A 22,709-nucleotide genomic window follows, 5' to 3' on the forward strand; every position below is an offset into this window, starting at 1 on the left:
CTATGATGCCTGTGCGCAGACTCGAGTTGCTCACGCTGAAGAAATAACGGACTGGATATTAATTTTTAAAAAAATGAATATAAATATAATACAAAATAATACACCATTACACCACATCACACATTTACATACACACACACATACATATATACATATACATGCATGCACATACATACGCGAATATGCAATGAATATATTAAAGGAAAAAAAAAAACCGCGTAATTTTGATTTGTACCTGTTTTAAAGCATTGAATATTTAATTTTAAACATATACATATTAGCAACAATGGTAATAAGCAGGGTCACCGCAGATTAAATAGGTTAGTGATAATGAATGATGATGGGATGAAAGAGTGTGGTGGCTGTTTCTGTCAAACTGTCGCCCTAGTTCGTCACAAACACTGCGCTTCATTGGCCTCCTCAATAGACAATGATAATAACCACTGGTTAACTTTCCTTTAAAAATAATTGTAGAAAAATTTCATTGAAAAAACTAATTTGGGAAACTGTTTACTCATATTTATGAAAAGCTGTGAGCTAGATAGTATGAGATTGGTGTTAGAATAAGATATTAATTCCTGGTTTAGAATTCCTTTTAGAATAACGTGTGTTCATGGTGTTGGATTGTTTCAAATAACTGTTTAAATCATAATTTTTATACATGTGTATTAAAAGATGAGTTTTATAGAAAAAGTTGTCTATTATGTAAAAATTTGTGAGTTTCTTGAAATAAAATGGATGGGTGGTTGTTTCATAAAACCTATACTATTGTATTAAAAATTGATTTTAAATCTTATTGTAAAAATTGAGTTTCAAAAAACCTTATGACATTTTTTAAAAGCTGCTTCAAAATTGATTTCTGAACCGTAAAAAGGAGGATCAAGATTTGATTTATAAGCTGCCCCCCAAGAAATTATCCCATTCTTTGTTTGAAGGTTATTTTTGACGATGGAAGGATTGTGAACGAAACAGGATTTTTCCGGACATTTGCCATCGTTCAGTGAAACAAGAAAATCAGTACACTACGTTTCGAGATCTGCAATCTGATCTCTTCTTCAGGTAAAGAACTAACCTAATACATAATTACAAACTAGGTTAAAATAAACAAATCTTACCAAAGCGTTGTGGCACGCCTAGGTCAGGAATCGCAACCTACATGTTGTTTGTCATATTCACTAACTCTATAAAACATGCACTTAATAAAAAACTATACAAAACACTAATCATTAAAACTGAACTACGGAAATACAGGTCACAATAAGTCTTCACTCGTCTACTAACCACCTACGACTGACCAGAGGGTCTAGCCAATGGTGATCGTCACGGGCTGGCTAAAAACAAGATGGGCGGAAATAAAAGGGAAGGTGGACAGGAATGGGCCCTTTTCTTTATTATTGGTTTATGCGAGATGAACTTCTTTAAAACCATATTGTGACTCCGCATTGGTTTATTGCAAATATCTGATCCGTTTGATACTTTTGGTTTTCTCTTTAGTTCATTTTTTAGAATTGGCAACCAAAGCGGCCTAATCTCGACTGATGGTTGATGATTGGTTGGTCTTGCCAATTTAATGTATGTTGCCTCAATTAATTTCCTTTTGAAGAAATGTGGTTCCCGATGTATTATGTTGGCTTCATCCCCAATTCATATGATGGTCTTCGGACCAACAATGGTGTGCAATTTTTGACTTTTCTGTGAGACCCTTTCTCGTGTTTTCTTTGTGCTCTTTTATCCTTACGTTTAGTGGTCTTTTTGTCTCGCCTATGTATTCCCTATTGCAACTACATTTTATACTGTAAACACAGTTTTGTTTATTTTAACCTAGTTTGTAATTATGTATTAGGTTAGTTCTTTACCTGAAGAAGAGATCAGATTGCAGATCTCGAAACGTAGTGTTACTGATTTCTTGTTTCCCCTGAACGATGGCAAATGTCCGGAAAAATCCTGTTTCCAAATTATCCCAAATGCAAAAAGAGATTGCACGTATGCATAATATACCATTTTCATTTCTTGAACAGCAAGAATATCCCTAAGTTTCTTAAAGGCAAAGATATACTTTCGGGTCTTTTGTTTTGAGATATTCAATATGATCTGACCATTTCAAACGGAAAATCTAAAAATAACGCCAAGATATTTATACAAGTTTATTTTTTCGATTGCTTCGCAAATACAGGTACTGTTTACTATGATTTCCACAATTATGTATGATCAGATTTCCTAAGACATAATCCGACAGAGGATTCAAAGAGATTGGCATAAATTTTGTTTTTAGTTATATTTAAGGAAAGGACATTCTGATCAAACCACTTTTTCAGTTACATTAAATCACTTTAATGCTTCTCGTCTCACATCCGCCCATATATTTCCTTTCAGAAAAATAAGTGTGTCGTCGGCAAATAATGTTATTTTTCCGTTTAAATTTAGCTTGGCAATATTATTTATATATAATAAGAACAGAATTGGCCCAAGTGTACTCCCTTGAACTACACCGTAGTCTACATTAATTGCATCGCTCGCTACTAAACATTACAAATTGAGACATATTGTTTTCTATTGGTAAAATAACTTTGAAACCAAGTAAGGGCCATGCCCCTAACACCTAATTGTTCTAATTTATTCATTCACTTATTTCTATCAAACAGAGTCAAAGGTTTTTTTTGAGGTCTAAAAAGATTAGCATTGATTTTTTGTTTTCTGAGATTGCATTATTTAATTCTTTATTTAAAATCAAACAATGCAACCGAAATACTACTGTCGTCTCTAAACCCATACTGACACTGAGAAAGTACATTATTTACCTGGAGAAAGCGTCTGAGCTGTTCCTTAACTACCTTCTCCAGTACCTTAGCAAAGACACTCAAGTGGGATATCGGATGGAAGTTATTTTTATCAGTAAAGCTGTTTGACTTGTGCAAAGGGTACACTTTAGCCAACTTAAAATTGTCAGGGAATATTCCCTGGGTAATACTTAAGTTGATCAAGTATAGCAGTGAGTTTTCATAAAAGTGCTTAAATTGTCCTTGAGGACCCGTGCAGAGACGCCATCATGACCCGGGGCAGAGCCTCCACGTAAATTTGTCACATGCCGTAATTATGTGGCATTTCTCGATTGATTTCTGTACTATATCGTTAAATAGTGTGGAACAAGTATTGACCTCCAAGGACTCAAGTACGGGTTCCCAGTGGGCGCGTTGTCAGGTTGTCAGCAAGTAAAATTTCGGTCTACGTACGTAGCTGTATCAGTCTGTGTCTTGTTAGTGGCAGTAGGTCCGGTTATTGTCAAAACAGTGCTGTAATGATCTGTGAGGCTTGTCTCAACCACAGCTGCTCTAACTCTACTCATATCTCTATATCATACAAAAATGTGATCGAGACAAGACTGAGTGTTTTCAGTTACTCTAGTAGGTTTGTCTACACATTTCACAAGTCACCCGTCCCAAGTAAAAACATTCATGTATTTATCCGTCAGCGCTTCGTTCTTAAGCAAGTCTATGTTTATGTCTCCTATCAATACACACATTTTGTTTTCTAAACGTTCTCGAATAATAATTTTCTAATCTCATCTATAAATAAGTGTAAATTGCTATCAAAAGTTCTGTAAAGTGCAAGTATGTTGAACTGTTCTCCCTAAATAAATAAAATCTAAACTAATTCCAAACACATCCCCCAACGTAATCTACGTGGCAGTGGCAGTCAATCGCTTGTTTACATGATCGCTTGATGACACAACTCTTTGCATTAAAGCCAAATTAAAAAATCAGAATTAGAAATTCAATTGTTTATGGAGCTGAGTTCATGCATCCAGTTTTCTTCAATGATTAACCTGAGGAAAAATAGCTCAAAAACATATGAGATCAATTTTTGTCTCTACCAACAAAAATGCAAGAGCCAACTTGCAGTAATGACGTATGATGTCTTCATAGAGGAATCAGAAGCCACCAATTTTATAGGAATACACCTTGATTGAGGGCTTACTTGGAACCAACATATCGATAGTGTCTTTGCAAGGATTTCATCAGCCATTTATGTCTTGGGATAGGTACTTTGCAAAATCATGCTCAGTGGATATACTGAAAACTGCTTACTTTGGCCTTGTTTACCCCTCTTACATACAAATTGAATCCTTGGGACAGCTGTTCTTATAAACTCTTTTAAAGAGTTCAAAGTCAAAAAAGCTATCCAAATCCTTTTCCAATTAAATTGTACACATCCTTACTAAAAACTTGACATTATAGGCAATTTACCTGTGCTGTTAGATTTAGGAAAAACAAACTTTTTGAAAACCCTTGTAAATTATACACTGAACCAAAACTGTATTATTGTTGCAAAAGTAACTTCTCAGTGTGAATGCTCCACAGCATTTGAATTGAATCCCTTCCCACAATACCCGTGTTACGTAATTTCCCAATTAAACAGGTTTTTGACATAATTTCCTCTTGTGGATGATGAAAAGTGGTAACACCTTATAACCTTAGCAGCCCTTAATTTAAAAAGAGTATTACAGCAATTTATTTTAAGTGAAAATCAAGGAAAATGTTTTCCTATATTGTCAAGTGTCAAACTGATATGGAGTTGAATCACTTGTATATTTTTAAATAAAACAGCAACTAGTATGTTTAATCTTATGCAATGAAAGTTAGTTAGCTTTATACCAAAATAACATGTCATATTATAAGGATTCAACGTACAAAACACTAAACGAGCATATATCACGTGCCTGATTTGTACCAAAATGTGTTTGGGAGCAACAAATGACACTCGCTTCAACTTCTTTGTGTGTTTATAAGACATGTATGAGGCATGTCTAGAAAGTAAGCATACTGAGGCTCTCACGATCGGAAGAAATATTTTTTGTCAACATGTTGTTGTGTAACCCGATTCCTCCCCTCCACAACAAGATTGTTTCTAAGTTAGTACGTTGAAAATTGTTGATAAGACAATACGTTTTATAAAAAAATGTTAATCCAATCGCCCACCAAATGCAAAATACGCGGCATCATCCATTATCTTCTTTGGAAGAGAAAAACTCCAGTTAAGGTTTATAATGAGGTAAAACCTGCATATGGTGAAAAAGCTATGAATCGTACGAGTGTGTTTAAGTGGTGTCACAAGTTGAAAAATGGTAGTACAACTGTGCATTATGATCAGAGGAGTGGAAAACTTTCAATTGTGACTGAAATTCTGAAAAAAAATTGAAAATGCGCTCTGTAACAATCACATACTGACTGTGGATAACTTTCTGTGATATTTCTGCATATCTCTGCTACACAAGACCTCACAGAAAACCTAGGATAAGGGAAAATGTCCGTGAGTTGGGTCTCTAAACAGTTGACATACCAACGCAAGCTGAATCGAATGGAGGCGGGGCAAGTGTTTTGGAGATGCTACAAATTCCATGGAGATAAATTTCTCTGCTCCATCATTTGGAGTTATGCGGTTTTTACCTCATTATATACCTCAACTGTAGTTTTTCCTTTCCAACGAGATAACAGATGAAACCGTGTACTTCGCACTTGGAGGGAGATTAGATTGACATTTTTCACGGAACGTATTGTTGTTGCATTGATAGTTCTCAACGTATTGACCTCGAACCAGTCTCGTTGTAGAGTAAAGGAATCAAGCTACACGGCAATGTAGCCAACATGTCGAAATAAAAAGTCCTTCCGGCCCTAAAACCCTCAGTACACTTACTTTCTGGGTATGCCTCAAGTTTGGGTACTGTAAGCTACTTGACTTATGATTTCAATCTTTGTAGAATATTAAATAGTTTCACGACTGAACTAAACAACTGAAAATTGTAATACCTAGGCATTGTGCAAAGGAAAGCATAGGCATTGTGCAAAGGAAAGCATAGGCATTGTGTTAAACCTCTTTAACAAAACTTTTTATAGTAGGATCTCCCTTATCCTGATGACCCTCTTTTCATGCTATGTACTACTCTATCTGCAGTCCTTGGATCTATCAAAAAGATATAATCTTAATTGTTATGTTACCATGATATAAGAATTTGCATATTTCATCTCCAGATTAAGATTAAAACCATTTCAACTCATTTTACAGTGTAGGTGTAGGATTATTTTTCAACTTCACCTAGACTGCAAAAGTATTTGTGATCGGTTAACTATAAAGCTAATGGATAATTATAATTATTATATTCAAGTCTAAATTCCTTCCAAGAATTGTGAATAATTGTTATGTGTAAAGGTACTTTAAAAGAAAATTGATAACTCACCTTAGCCTCTAACTTGCTGGTTTCCAGTTTCAGCATGCATTTCTCTTGTTCTAATTTCTCAAACTTGTTCTTTAAATTATCAAGCTCCTCCTGAAAATTAGAAAAATAAAAGAATAATGTGTAATAATATAAAAACACACAATATTTACAATTCTAGAATGGTTCAGAGTAGCTAAACGAAACAGTGCTGTTCTGAAAAGTCAAACACTTAAAACTGTATACTTTCGCTGGCCCAGTAATGGTTTATAACATTGTGTACTTTAGTTGGTTCAGTAATGCTTTATAACATTTTGTACTTTAGTTGGTTCAGTACTGCTATATAACACTGTGTACTTTAAGTGGTCCAGTATTGCTGTATAACATTGTATACTTTCGCTGGCCCAGTAATGCTTTATAACATTGTGTACTTTAGCTGGTCCAATATTGCTGTATAACATTGTGTACTTTTGCTGGTCCAGTATTGCTATATAACACTGTGTACTTTAGCTGGTCCAATATTGCTGTATAACATTGTGTACTTTTGCTGGTCCAGTATTGCTGTATAACAATGTGTACTTTTGCTGGTCCAACATTGTGCTGTATAACATTGTGTACTTTTGCTGGTCCAGTATTGCTGTATAACACTGTGTACTTTTGCTGGTCCAACATTGCTGTATAACATTGTGTACTTTTGCTGGTCCAGTATTGCTGTATAACACTGTGTACTTTAGCTGGTCCAGTATTGCTGTATAACAATGTGTACTTTTGCTGGTCCAACATTGCTGTATAACATTGTGTACTTTTGCTGGTCCAACATTGCTGTATAACACTGTGTACTTTTGCTGGTCCAGTATTGCTGTATAACACTGTGTACTTTTGCTGGTCCAGTATTGCTATATAACACTGTGTACTTTAGCTGGTCCAACATTGCTGTATAACGTTGTGTAATTTTGCTGGTCCAATATTGGTGTATAACACTGTGTACTTTAGCTGGTCCAACATTGCTGTATAACATTGTGTACTTTAGCTGGTCCAGTATTGCTGTATAACACTGTGTACTTTAGCTGGTCCAACATTGCTATATAACATTGTGTACTTTAGCTGATCCAACATTGCTGTATAACATTGTGTACTTTTGCTGGTCCAGTATTGCTGTATAACACTGTGTACTTTAGCTGGTCTAACATTGCTGTATAACATTGTGTACTTTTGCTGGTCCAGTATTGCTGTATAACACTGTGTACTTTAGCTGGTCCAGTATTGCTATATAATATCCATCATACAGGACTCTTGACGTTTCATGATACTGTTCCAGCTTCAATGATCCCTTACAGCAAAGGATCTAGGATAGTATACAACATTGCGAAAATAGAAATACAACAAACTAACACAATGTTATCTTAATAAAGTAAAATACAAATTGGCCAGTACTTGTCAGGTTGTTGACTATGCACTTGTTTTTTATTTCATAGCTTTTTTAACATAAACTAATCAATAGACAGGACAAGCGATTTCAGTGTTTTTACCATTACTGAAGATTGAAGGAAACTAATTTAGCATGTAGTCTAATGAATTTGTATTTTGGTGTTGAACCTATAATGTTTGTTATGCAATTTTATCATCAGTGACAAATTTGGTATCATTCAGGAATCTCCTCACTCATTATTAAATTTATAATCCATGTTAAATTACCAACAGGACACTAAGTGAATAATGAAGGAATGTGAAAGGTAAGGTAGCAGAACTAGTCTTTGCAACTTTGAAGAGAACTTCATAAACTCAGGGAATAATTAATTTATAATATAACTTCGTCAAATATTTATACGGTATAGGTGATAATAATTAATGGCCAGAAACTAATTGATAAAAGTAATAATTAAATAGTTTCAGTTTCCGGTACTCACCGTTTTGGCGCGCAACTCCTCCTCAGTGCGGTGAACGTTGAGCAAAGGCATGACTCGTACGAGCAGCCGCCACCATGGCCAATTGCGCACACTGAGGAACTTGCGCACGTTGCGCTGGATACAACGCACCGCCAGCTGCTCCACCTTCACACACATTTAATTTACGCAATATAGTTATTGTTTCAGAGATTAAAAAAGCAAAGCTATACAATTGAAAAATAATTGCCTCGGAGAGACAAAATAAACAACAGCAACCCAAATGTTAGTTAAATAAAGATTTCAAATTTCTGAAGCAACAAATTTCAAGATTACCATTATGCGTTATCACTTATTCGTGGATCAATAACATTTTAAGATTACTTATGCATAAAATCCTCAATTTTAGTTAAAAACAGTACAAACAGATTTCTATGTTGCTAAATTTAAACATATTTCTGTAACTTGTAAATATTATGGAACTTTTACAATTTTATACAGAGAGTTACCATACCATGCAAAATGTTCCTAGCTTTAATATACATTTTGTATAGTAACTAAATTTCTTTGGTTTTAATAGCACGTATTTTTATACCCCCTGAAATAGTTTTAACAACAGCGCATAAAAACAACTTCCATGGAAGAATGTAATGAATATGAAAAGAAAATAATTAATGTTGGATATAATACAATTAGAAATCATCTTTAATACTGATCCATTCGGTTGCATAAGAAACATTTTATGTATAAAAGATGTAGTTCATAAAACAACTGTAGTACCTTGCGTTTAGCAAAGCGCTTGCGAGCCAGATACCCTCGACAGTGGGCTTGAAAGTGAACAACCCTGTCAGCGAGCTTCTCATCACGTTGGGACTCCAGGTGAGATAACACGCCCACTCTGAAGAATATCTGTAAAACATAAATCAATATAAATTATATGTACACAACAAATATAATGCTTAATTTACAAAAGAAGAGAATGTGCGCCACACTTAAGCATTAATCAAGTAAACAATCTGTTTCTTTCATGTGTTACATTGTATTGTATATTGAATTATTTTCCAAATATTAATTTTTCTTGCAGAAAAAAAAAAAACAACTGCCATTTAGGAGTGAAATATTGGCTTTTATGTTGTTGTTAATGATATCTAATCAAGATCTTTGATTTTATGTAGCATTCAATAGATGCTCTCTCTTGAATTTCTTCCACTCCATTTAAAAAAGAGAGGTGTGCGACTTCAAAACCCTTGAAAACTATTTTGAGTGCTGTTATTGCAAACCATTGAAGACCATTTTAAATTTTGTTGTTATTCACTGAAATTTATTATGGTGTGGAAAAATAGACTTTTAGTTTCTCCTTTATAAGCTTTCAAAGCAAAACATAATTACCCATTTTTAGTTATTCCAATACATAATATTGGAAACAATATAGTCACAGTACCAAAAAGTTGAGTTATTGCTTTCAGTGTAAATACCTGTTTTCTGACCACATGAGTGAAAAAGCAGATTTTTCAAAAAATATCCATATGTTAAAGCAACGGCAATGACCAAGAAGGGATAATTTTTATCATATCCGGCATGCAGATATAGTTGTAAATGTTTAAATTTTCTAGAAAAACCATTGTTTTATTAATAACAAACAACAATATACTGTAAAGCGAACATGTGTAATATACTGTGATAAATAAATAAATATATATATATATATATATAATTGAAATAAATTCACAATAAGTACTTGCTCCGCTCAGACTTGAACGGAGGACTCTCACTTGCCTACCGAGCATGCTACCACTACACCAAACATCCCTTAATTTTTGTGATTAAATTATTTTGTATTTGACAGTTTCTGTCACATATGTTTAAATAACCAAACTAACATGTGATTGAATACCTGTCAAACGACTTTTAACATTGATTAAACTTGAATAAATGGCAATGGCCTGACTTGTTTTCAATAAAGATTGATTTACAAAAAGTTCTTGCTTCACCTGTAGTCGACCCCGGATATTTATTAAGCATTTATTGATTTTTACTACTTTGAGTTTAAAGGTAGCAAATTTCGTTCCGGCTAGTTTGGGCAAACTACAGTTACCTGATCTGATCAGTTTTTAATTTGTAAATACGACAAGGTACACATAGCCGCTTGGCGCCAAGAACTGATATACACCGCGCGTGCGCACTTCAACGTCGTAGATCACGGTCAGATTACCGTGTCGCGTGAAGTAGTACGCACACACACCGCGAAACAGCGCTGCCTGAGTGTGGACAACGTTGCCTCCTACCGTAAAATATCAACATGGAACAAACTGAAGTTCCTCAGTATGTACAAAACAGCGATATCAAACAGGAACACTTTTGAAAGCTTTTCTGAGGAGAGACGAATAATGTTCCACCGACAAGTATCTTCTTAAGGCGTTAATTAAAATACCGTGTTCATTAAAAATCACATACAAATCTTATGTTGGATGAGAAATTATCGTGAGGTTTCAAAATACAACGAAGACTATTGGGACTGACCAAATGTAATAATATTATGCAATACATTTTAAACTACAATTACTAGTCGGACATACTTATTTCAAGGTTCCGTCCACAGTTAAAATTTTATCTTTTATAACGTTAAACTAATATTTTTAGAAAATGCACGTTTGTTCAGTGTTATTAAGTATTGAATGGGCTGATTGGTAAACATTTAATTATTAAATAGTAGTAGCTGTTTTAACACATTGAATTTTTGACGTGAAACGTTATTTTTTTAGAATAAAAACTTCAAAAAAGTTTAACAATAAAAATAGAAATAAAGGGTTTAGTAGATTCCAAATGTATACCAAACTTGAGCATAGCCGGTTCTGTGAACCATGAAGGCGCGCGCACGCGCACATCCGCCGCCTACAGCCTGGGATGGCGAGTTGACCAATTTGAACCAGTTTACGATTGTCTTGCTCACCATCCACACTGTTTCAATAATGTAACCTCAAGCAACACACTAAAGTTTTTCACCTATATCTGTTCTGTAGACTTACTCTAGACTAAACACACTTATAGCGACGACACTCGATATACACAAGTTTTTTCATCCACATCAGTTCCTGGAGACTCACTCTAGACTAAACACACTTGACCAGTTCGAACCAGTTCATGGTTATCAACAAGTACCAATCAGGGAGTCACTCGGCACCCAGGTGCTTCACTGTGATGCTAGAAAAACAGCGGAGGGTCATTAATAGGGGTGGGGGAGGGGGCGAATCGTTAGTCCCTCTCGTTGCCGCGGCCATCCCAGGACTCGTAGCACCGTCAAATCCCACCAGAGTGCCAAACAAGTCCCGAACTCCCAACTCATTTTAAAATGCTGTACAATTTTAAGCATTTATAAATGTTAAAACGTTTTTCTTCACGATTGCGACCCTTATTATCAGTAACCAATTAGCCGCCAATCAGCATGTATAAATGCTAATTAGTACTTCCCTAACGAATATTGGTGTACACCAGCAGCCAATAATAGTAACCAATAATACACAAGTCCCAGGAGCTCCACACCCCAGCCATACAGACACATTTTTCTCCTTCGGAGATTGGCCACTGTAAATTTTACTTTTAAAAATAGATATATTTTCAAATTTAGTTTTTAAATGCTAATGTAAATTGAAATGCCTACTTTGGTACCCCACTCGACCACAAAAGAATAATATAAAAAAACATATTTCAATTTTTGCCGCCAATGTATCACGTTTTAAAATTAGACAACCAAAACCGAATATGTGAGGTCCTTTGTGGAGTTTTCTTCACGCAAGACGCGATAATATTTACTTTTGTACTCTTGAAAATATTTTTGTAAAATCGTCATAAACACTGACAAAACCATTGTTAGGAATTTCTTCCATAAGAAGTAAAGAACTGTCAATAAACCAAACAAATTTTAAATTGGTTTTAATTGAAAATATTTAGTTTTTTATGGGATTTGAAATAAATGTTGAACTATTGCAATTTCAAGTGGGTAAAAAAATCTCTCTCTGGAAACTGAATCAGAGTAATGTATATTGTATTTCTGACGAGTCAGAAATATTAAAAACTGTGTTATGGTGTTTGAGATTCGATCTCTCACCGCGGGCTTTGCTGCTAGGCCAAAACCAGAATTGCATTAATTTGGAGTTAAGTTGACCAAGGTATTTAGATGACAGCGGATGTTGTCAGAGGCGGCTGAGGTCCTTGTGAGGTTATACAGACCAGGAGTTAATCTAAGCAGCACATCATGAGGTTAAATTTAACAAGGGGTTTTTTAAGTTCATCAAGGAATTGTACCGATCTGGAGGTTAATTTAAATGTGACGACATGAGATTATAGTTGAACAGAGAGTTAATTAGAGCATAGCATCATGAGGTTAAATTGAAAAAGGATGTGAATGTTTCTTTGTGGAATTGTACTAAACAAGTGGCTGAGCATCATGAAATGAAATTTAACAAGGGGATTAAATTCGTCATGAGCTTATGGTTATCGGGAGTTAATTTAAGCAAAGTATCACTAGATAACAAGTGGATTAGCTAACAAGATATCAAGGGAATTAAATTTTATTTATAATTTATTTATGCAGACCAGGGAGTTAATTTAAGCAGAGTATCACTAGATAACAAGTGGATTAGCTAACAAGATATCAAGGTAATTAAAGTTTATTTATAATCTTATTTATGTAGACCAGGAATTAATTTAAGCAGAGTATCACTAGATAACAAGTGGATTAGCTAACAAGATAACAAGGGAATTAAGTTTATTTATAATCTTATTTATGTAGACCAGGAGTTAATTTAAGCAGAGTATCACTAAATAACAAGTGGATTAGCTAACAAGATATCAAGGGAATTAAATTTTATTTATAATTTATTTATGCAGACCAGGGAGTTAATTTAAGCAGTGTATCACGAAATAACAAGTGGATTAGCTAACAAGATATAAAGTTTATTTATTTAATCTTATTTATGTAGACCAGGAATTAATTTAAGCAGTGTATCACGAGATAACAAGTGGATTAGCTAACAAGATAACAAGGGAATTATGTTTATTTATAATCTTATTTATGTAGATCAGGAGTTAATTTAAGCAGTGTATCACGAGATAACAAGGGAATTAAGTTTATTTATAATCTTATTTATGTAGACCAGGAGTTAATTTAAGCAGTGTATCACGAGATAACAAGTGGATTAGCTAACAAGATAACAAGGGAATTATGTTTATTTATAATCTTATTTATGTAGATCAGGAGTTAATTTAAGCAGTGTATCACGAGATAACACAAGGGAATTAAGTTTATTTATAATCTTATTTATGTAGACCAGGAGTTAATTTAAGCAGTGTATCACGAGATAACAAGTGGATTAGCTAACAAGATAACAAGGGAATTACGTATACTATAAGATTATGTTGATCAGGGGTTATTTTAAGCAGAGTAGCATGAGGTTATGTTGCTTAGGGGGTAGTCGGCAATGGGACCGAATAGGAATCCCGGTCATTCCGCTGCCCACGAGCTTGTATGAACAGCATTGCTTAGGATAAGTTCTTCCTTAATACTGTTTCTTTAGTAGGTCGTTCATATAGCTTTGTTCTCGTTGCTATTGTAAACACGGTTCCCAATGCCCTACACGAAGACAACCGAATGTTATATTCTTTTGTTATGTCTTTTGGAAAGTTCAATGCTTTAAAAAAATATATATATACCATACTTAATTGTACTTAAAATATGTTCGTCTATAGTTGACTATATCAATATTATAGTGACACTGGAAGAAAGTAGGTAAGGTAGGAGTTACCTGGCACTCGGTTCGGAACCGACGGTCGGATATTTGTTTACCGGTGTTAACACAGAACGCTCCAATGATGAGGCTGGGTGTAGAGTACGCTCTGTACGCTCTGGATACCACCGCAAGGCACTGTAGTACTCGAGAGTTAGGCACTTCTACAGGTGCCGTAGGCACTGTTATAGGTACTGTAGGCACTATTCCACTCACCCGTCTGCCCAACGCCGGTACTAGCCGACTCACGGACTTGAGTGGGCCGGCTTCACTCTCTTCACACGGTCTCATCTTTCTGTTCGTCGGAGATGATCCACTCTGTGCTCTGCAATTATTTAATAAGGTAACTCTATCACAAATCGACTTAGGGATCGAACTGTACTCGCCGGCAAGCGGAGAACTCTTCGGCTGCTGCTCCATCTTCGGGGGACCCACTCTGGACTTTTCTTCCGGAGAATTGGTCTTCACTTCTCGGGACAATTTGTCTTTAGATCCTTTCAAAGGTTTGTCATCTGAGGCGTTGAATTTAATTACTGTATCTTCCGGCGGCTTCTCCTTTCCGATAGACTTCTTCGCGGGCTCCACACGCCTCTTGGGCCAGACGACCTCGGTCGGCTTGGGGGAAGACCTGGGGAGCGCCGCCGCCTTCACCGGGATCTTGGAGAGCTTAGGGGGCGCGATCACCTGCAGCTTGGACGACGGCATCTTGGCGAGGACCACGAGCACCGCGAGGACCACAGCGAACACGAGCACGGCGACGACGGTCAGTTGCGGAGGCAGGGGGGCCGGAGGAATCATGGCTTCGTCCGGAGCATGGTGGAGCTGATAGCCGAGCACTGAGGCACAGTCAGTAGGCAGTCTCCCTCCTCCCCCCCCCCTCTGCGGGATAGTGGGCAGGACAGCCAGACCCACACACCTGCCCACGACCCACACACATCTACCTACCACACTCGCAGTAATGATACCCACCTCGGCCCACACTGACACTGCACATCACACTATCGAGAACCGGTCCGCTCCACAATACATCGTGTTGTGGCGCTATATTACCATTTTATCAATGATACCACTTTATTGTGTTTGGAGGCCATCGGTATAGTAACCATTGCTGCAGGTGTATTTACCCAATGTCCCTGAACGTGTGTAACTTGGAAGTTCGAAATGAAAACCTTACTTTCACTGTCAAATACAACAAAAAATTACATTTGTTGCATCAATGAATCCAATTTCAAGTTACAAAACATCATTCGACCCCCCCCCCCCCCCAACTCTTCAAGTAACATTACCTGCTTGATGTTGACGGTTGTCCTGTGAATTGGTAAATACAACTGTAAAAAATATCTTTAAGAGCAATTATGAAATTATTTCCCATTTCGGCAACCACACAAGAGTTAAAACAGACAATATGAAATAATTTTCGCGTACCTTTTAAGTGAGTAAAACGAGCTGATTAATTTACGCGAAGAACAATAAATTCTGTAAAAACACTAGGCTTTTTAAGATTTCTCATTACCTTTTCATTAATTTGTGAGCCATATAAAATCATTGAGCTTTTTAGGGAAATATACAGGCGAAAATTAAAGTATGTATATTTGAAATTTTTTGGGATCATAAAAAGCCATTTTGGGAGTTTTTGGGAATGGGAGTCTAGCCTGGTGAATTTAACAAAAGCACACGGGAACTTTAAATTTTGTGAAATACAAGAAACCTTGTACAGTCATAAACTTTTTGTTTATGTTATTTTATAATTGTAGTTAGACAAATGCTTTTTATGGTGCGCTAACATGATTCTCATCTCCACACGAGATCTCTTTTATGGGGACTGTGCTTATAGTCTGAAGAAGGGAGCAAGTTTACATAGTATAAAACGTAGCTTACTTATTTGAGAAATCGATAGAGTAATTCTCATTAGAACCATTTAGCAACCCATCTTCAGTTTTCAAGACATCAACAAGAATTAGAAACAGTTTCATTCAGTCAAAAGCTCTAATTTAACATCTGTCGACTAAAGATGAAACTCCTCGGCAGAGTCGATATATCTGCGAGGCGAAGTTTTTAACTGTGTGAACATTGTTTGACACATTTTGTACAGGAAATTAAACAAGGTCACAGAAGTTTTTGGAATACTTTATAGTGCAAGAAAATCTGTGGCACAACAATGATACGCATCTTTAGGAGGTGTAAATAAATGCGGCACGATACCAGGCCTAAATTATTCTACGTAGCATCAACTACGTCACAACAATGAGACGCAACTTCAGGCGGTGTGAGTAACCGCGGCACAACACTACGACGCAACTTGGCGGCAAGAACGAACATTAAGGGCGGGTTTACAAGAAAACCACTTTTAATACTCTCTACTTAAACATATCTTACATATCTTATCCCCAGTGCTTACAATTTCCAGCGCCTTGTCCGGTTTTTTAATTTCCCGGCAATTCTATTTTTTAAATCACAGAATGTAAATGTGAACACAATTACAAAACAGTTCGTACATTTTGTCTAACGACTTACAACTCCAAATGAACATAGTTTAATCTTGCTAGGATTTTTTTTATTGCAATATCCTTACGTAGGTCAAAGTAAACAATTGAAACTTACATAGAAAAACTGACAAGTCAGCTGGAAATTGTGAATGTGCATAAAATAATGTGAGTAAAATAACTGTGTTCTAATTTATTTTTCAATAGGATTGTGAGTAACCTATGGAAAAAATTCTTTGTTTATGATATTCAGACTTTGTATATATACATATTACGATTGTTATTACTCAATGCTTTTATTTACAAGGAATAAGTGACTATTAAAATGTACACTTCTCATTCGAGAAGCAGGCCACGTGTTAAAATCTTCAGCCAGAGAGGTTAAGCGACATTAGAGGCGGGATAAGGTGCTCTCAGCAGAGAGGTAAAACGACTATCTGGCGAGATAAAGTGCTCTCAGCAGGAGGTAAAGCGACCACAGTGACAAGATAGGGCGCACTCTGCAGAGAGGTTAAGGGACACCAGCGGTGAGATAAGGTGCTCTAGCAGAGAGGTAAAACGACTATCTGGCGAGATAAAGTGCTCTCAGCAGGAGGTAAAGCGACCACAGTGACAAGATAGGGCGCACTCTGCAGAGAGGTTAAGGGACACCAGCGGTGAGATAAGGTGCTCTCAGCAGAGAGGTAAAACGACTATCTGGCGAGATAAAGTGCTCTCAGCAGGAGGTAAAGCGACCACAGTGACAAGATAGGGCGCACTCTGCAGAGAGGTTAAGGGACACCAGCGGTGAGATAAGGTGCTCTCAGCAAAGAGGTAAAACGACTTACCAATACACTAATCATGATAATGAACTTGGAATTGGCAACGACGCAACCCGACTAGTGTAATTGAAATTGCTGCTGTTGGCATCCATGATGGACATTATGTGGTGCGAATTAAAGAAAACTTTAATTTTAACAACATGGCATTTTATCGTAGTTATAAGAAGATTCAGCGTCTATTTTAAAAGTCTTTAAAAATTTTATTAGGACAAAATTAGGCCACAAAGAACTGAAAACAACATTTTCATATAATTATAGATTCTTTATCTCACTGTTGCGACGGTTCACGCAGAATAATTGTAAATCCACGCAAGATTTATTTGCTTGGACAGTTAAGTACATTCTATAACAGAAAACATCAAAATAGGATCAAGAAATGGGGTTTTATTTATGAACAAACACATGTATCCCACGACGCCATACTGATGTTTAGTTGTACTCTCGATCAATCATCGATGATGCGTGTAAATTAATAAACTCATTAATAAATCCAATCCGCCACTGGGTTTTTAAGTCGTTCCTCCTTCATTTTGTTTTTGTAGCGACCATCTTGTTAAGACTATTATACGACGTATTATACTCTGAGGTTTCACAGCGCTACCACTTGGGCCGCTCCCCTGGAAAGATGGTCCTAGAGTGAAGTGCAACTTCTCCTTTCTACAAGCTGAACCACATAAGAAATAACACGAGCGTGCCACACATAGTTTTAGGTAAGACCAACGTAGAAGTACCAAAATTCCAAGACGGTGGACAACAGTCATAGCCGCGAGTTTCTCCAGTTGTGTATGCGCTGCGGCAGAGAGGGTCGCTGCGCCGTGCCAGCATACCCTGGACAGACTCCAACTGATCGTCTGATCGCCATCGACACTCCCAGACCACGACCGAGACCCTCGGGTCTGCTGTCAATGTCAAAACTATACCTGCCCCAGCGTGCTTCAGCAGTAGTGTCAACTGGTACACTCTCTCTTTGCGACCTTTCGTGAAGTTCACGTTTTGGACCAAGCACACACTCCTAACACACATATTTTGACTTCGTATGTCCAGGCTCTTGCCGATAAATGACGTCATGTGTTTTTATAAACAGAGTGTCTCTCTAATGTTCCCATGTAATTCAGGATTGCATGGGCCAAAATAAAAAAAATACTTTCCTGTAAAGATTTGTCCTAAAACCGACAGTAAAAAGACGTTTTTACCAGCTCTACATTTACGTTGTTTTACTAAATATTTACGTTCAAGAACTCCTAAACCAATTAGGTTGAAATGTTACACGTACTTACTTATACCAAGTCTGAAAAATAATGGACTAGTTCCAATATTCCGTTTTAAAATTCCGACTGTTTTACATTTTGAACTAAAATAAAACCGAACTTTTTTTAATTTTTGTAAGTATACATTTGTATCCAGTTTTATTAACTATCCGACACCATCATTACAACTATCTCACACTATCAAACGATAAAAGTGAAGAGGCGTTCATTTAATATACTTCTGAAAACGTAGGACTATATCATAAAGCCATATTGTTTGCTCGCTTTTTACTGGCACCCTTTGTTTGATAGCTTTTAAAGATGTAAAACGCTGATAGTGACAAGTTATAAAATTGTACGAGTTTTAGTTACTACCTGTAAAATATTTTAAAAGGCTGCAAGTTTAAAGTATAATACTACAATGAGTTGATTATTTTCAATGTAGGTCTTGTAAATAAATTATAAAACATCCTGGAAATTTAATCTCAGTAAATTTAGCCGTTCTGGTGACACGACTTGCTTAGAAATAAATTGTAGGTAACTGGTAAAATAAGCTTTTACAATATAGAGTGTGTTCCATACTACCACGTCTTGTATTTTATCCACTACAGAGACATCTGTATATTTCCACACTTGTATTTGAAATCTTTAAACACAGATCTTATACTTGTATGGCGTATTGCAGTGTTATAACAACAGATCCTTGAATTTAGAGACATTGTTTTTATAACACAAAGCTAAAATTCCTTAAAAGTGTGTAAAAATAAATTATACTTTTATGGCAACAGCTATTTGGTGTGACATTGGAAGTATCTGGGTCTTGGTGGAGCACATTTCATTTATGACCATAAAAATGATCCCAGTAGAAATTCTTATTTACGTAAGACAAAAATTGAGAATGTATGGATTAGGCAGCATCTGATCAAATAGCTCAACCACTGTCAAAACAACATTAGCTTTTCCAAATTTTAGAATGCTCTAACATAAAAAGGGTGCATTTCTAGAAAGGTCTCACAGAGTTTGAGTCACATGGTTTCAAATAGCGTTCATATTATGTGCAAATTACCATATTATAATCCTGTTTACTTTATTTAAGTGATAAGAATGAGGTGGACTGTGTACATGTGATGGGCGACTCAAAGCTAGATGGTGCGATAAAGATGAAGCAGAAGACTGATGCGGATGACGGCGACTGAGGGCCCCGAGAGACAAAGAGTAAATCGACCTCACCACTGCAGTTCGCCGCTTCAGGCCGAGTGCCGCGACACACTATCGACAGAGCGTGACTTGTAGACCAAAATAGAGTGCATAAAAAAGAGGTAAACACACAAAGGCACGTAACAACACAGAGGTGACTTCACCGCGCGCCATTGCGCTAGCTGATAATGAGCGGCTGACTGGGGTTTCTGCTCATGACAATACTACATAGATTACGGGCACGGTACAGTACACGCCCTCTTAGGAACCTAAGCTTGGTCAGATAAAGAAATCGGTAAAAATTAAAACACCCTATATAATCCCTAGGCTGTAAAATGTTATGTGCCAAATGTTCATTTCATAGTCGCTACAACTAGTTTACGCGTTTCGCGTTGAATCAATTCTTCCCACCATAGCTGTGTTTGTGCAAAGAACACGATTAAAAATACAATATACCACACCACATTTTTTTAAAATTACTAAACATAGTGCACACAACTGATCTGTCCAAGAAATACATCAGAATTAGGTCAACTAAAATAACGACTTGTTTATTGTTATTGTACTGAATGGCTAAAATAGATGTGAAACATTTCCTGGAACGAACACAGTTAAGACGACAGGCGGTTGAGTCAAGGCCGGTTCATAAGGCTCCTGCTGTATTTACTTTTCAAACTCTGCAGAAAAGTGTATAATTTCCTGAAATGGACGCGGTTAACACGACGGGCGGTTGAGTCAAGGCCGGTTCATAGTGCTCCTGCTGTATTTACTTTTCAAACTCTGCAGGAAAGTATCATTTCCTGGAACGAACATGGTTAACACGACGGGCGGTTGAGTCAAGGCCGGTTCATAAGGCTCCTGCTGTATTTACTTTTCAAACTCTGCAGAAAAGTGTATAATTTCCTGAAAAGGACGCGGTTAACACGACGGGCGGTTGTGTCAAGGCCGGTTCATAGTGCCCCTGCTGTATTTACTTTTTAAACTCTGCAGGAAAGTATCATTTCCTGGAACGAAACACGGTTAACACGACGGGCGGTTGTGTCAAGGCCGGTTCATAGTGCCCCTGCTGTATTTACTTTTTAAACTCTGCAGGAAGGTATCATTTCCTGGAACGAACACGGTTAACACGACGGGCGGTTGAGTCAAGGCCGGTTAATAGGGCTCCTGCTGTATTTACTTTTTAAACTCTGCAGGAAAGTATCATTTCCTGGAACGAACACGGTTAACACGACGGGCGGTTGAGTCAAGGCCGGTTAATAGGGCTCCTGCTGTATTTACTTTTCAAACTCTGCAGGAAAGTATCATTTCCTGGAACGAACACGGTTAACACGACGGGCGGTTGAGTCAAGGCCGGTTAATAGGGCTCCTGTTGTATTTACTTTTCAAACTCTGCAGGAAAGTATCATTTCCTGGAACGAACACGGTTAACACGACGACGGGCGGTTGAGTCAAGGCCGGTTAATAGGGCTCCTGCTGTATTTACTTGTCAAACTCTGCAGGAAAGTATCATTTCCTGGAACGAACACGGTTAACACGACGACGGGCGGTTGAGTCAAGGCCGGTTAATAGGGCTCCTGCAGTATTTACTTTTCAAACTCTGCAGGAAAGTATCATTTCCTGGAACGAACACGGTTAACACGACGGGCGGTTGAGTCAAGGCCGGTTAATAGGGCTCCTGCTGTATTTACTTTTTAAACTCTGCAGGAAAGTATCATTTCCTGGAACGAACACGGTTAACACGACGGGCGGTTGTGTCAAGGCCGGTTCATAGTGCCCCTGCTGTATTTACTTTTTAAACTCTGCAGGAAAGTATCATTTCCTGGAACGAACACGGTTAACACGACGGGCGGTTGTGTCAAGGCCGGTTCATAGGGCTCCTGCTGTATTTACTTTTTAAACTCTGCAGGAAAGTATCATTTCCTGGAACGAACACGGTTTAATACGACGGGCGGTTGAGTCAAGGCCGGTTAATAGGGCTCCTGCTGTATTTACTTTTCAAACTCTGCAGGAAAGTATCATTTCCTGGAACGAACACGGTTAAGCCGACGCGACGGGCGGTTGATTCAAAGTCGGTTAAGAGGAAGCCAGCTGTATTTTCTTTTCAAAGTCGGCAGGAATACTACATATCTTAAAATGTTGTAAGCTAAGCGCGGTCTGGGAACATGATCTGTAAAATAATGACATTTTGCGGAATTGTTAGATGTAGGAGGGGTTGCAATGTAAATTTCTTGTACATGTACATTATACGGATATATATATATACAAACAAATCGGTATTATCCAACTTGAATCGACAAATCTGTATATACGCTGTCCGCCAGGGGGAGATGCTTGGCAGATTAGGTGACTCTTTGTTCTGAAACACTCACGCTGGCAGGGCATTTACAATAAACAGGAACCATAGTCTACGACACAGACAATATAATCCACTACTCATATACACAGTCATTCTTCATACTATTACTAACTCCTATTTTTTAAACTGTTTCTACTTTAAACACTTTAAAAATTGCGAAATAAAGCTACTTAACATATTATATAATTAATTAGTTTAATGTAATTAACAACGTAAAAATTTCACTGTTGCGTCTAGATTGAACGTATCTATAAACAAAAATAAATAGGATAGGCAAAATAATGTCTTAAGTAGAAATAAAAATACATGCAATAACTAATTTTCTAAACGTTGTAAACTATATATGTTATATCGCCGAAGGTAAAGTAAACCACTTGGCAAAGGGAGTGCGTGGACGTGGACGAAAGTTCGCTCGATCTGAAAACCGTCTTCCATGCAATTATAGAACAATCCACGATTTAAAATATGAGAAACGATAAGTGGAAAGGGAATGCGGAACATGAAACGCGTCCTACTAAAACGATCCCGTCTACAAATATTTGAACATAAATCGATATAAAACTTTATCATAATATTGACAAATAACGTGAGGTCTAAGTACATACGTTATTTATTCTTAGGTCATCATAGGCAATAAGATAGGTCAAGATAGGCGATACATCCCTCATAACTGTAAGACTATTACAAAAGAAACTGAAAGTGTTGTAGCTTATCATGTAGCTGTCGTTTGA

The 22,709-nt window shown here is 37.0% G+C and overlaps 1 protein-coding gene across 4 annotated transcripts in view; it reads right to left on the reverse strand.

The window, feature by feature from the left end:
* LOC124369898 (unconventional myosin-XVIIIa) overlaps positions 1-22,709 on the reverse strand; it is a 145,279-nt gene that overhangs the window by 58,541 nt on the left and 64,029 nt on the right. For 2 of the 4 annotated variants that reach the window (XM_046828054.1, XM_046828053.1), the window contains exons 20-22: positions 8,872-9,000; positions 8,116-8,259; positions 6,233-6,322 (exon numbers count right to left, since the gene is read on the reverse strand). In XM_046828054.1, coding sequence (XP_046684010.1) covers positions 6,233-6,322; positions 8,116-8,259; positions 8,872-9,000 — 363 coding nt within the window. Of the gene's footprint in view, positions 1-6,232; positions 6,323-8,115; positions 8,260-8,871; positions 9,001-13,892; positions 14,834-22,709 lie in introns of those variants that run through there. The other 2 variants (XM_046828057.1, XM_046828055.1) reach the window with 2 other exon arrangements.

The sequence above is a fragment of the Homalodisca vitripennis genome, chromosome X (assembly GCF_021130785.1).
Source record: "Homalodisca vitripennis isolate AUS2020 chromosome X, UT_GWSS_2.1, whole genome shotgun sequence".
Classification (NCBI taxonomy): domain Eukaryota; kingdom Metazoa; phylum Arthropoda; class Insecta; order Hemiptera; family Cicadellidae; genus Homalodisca; species Homalodisca vitripennis.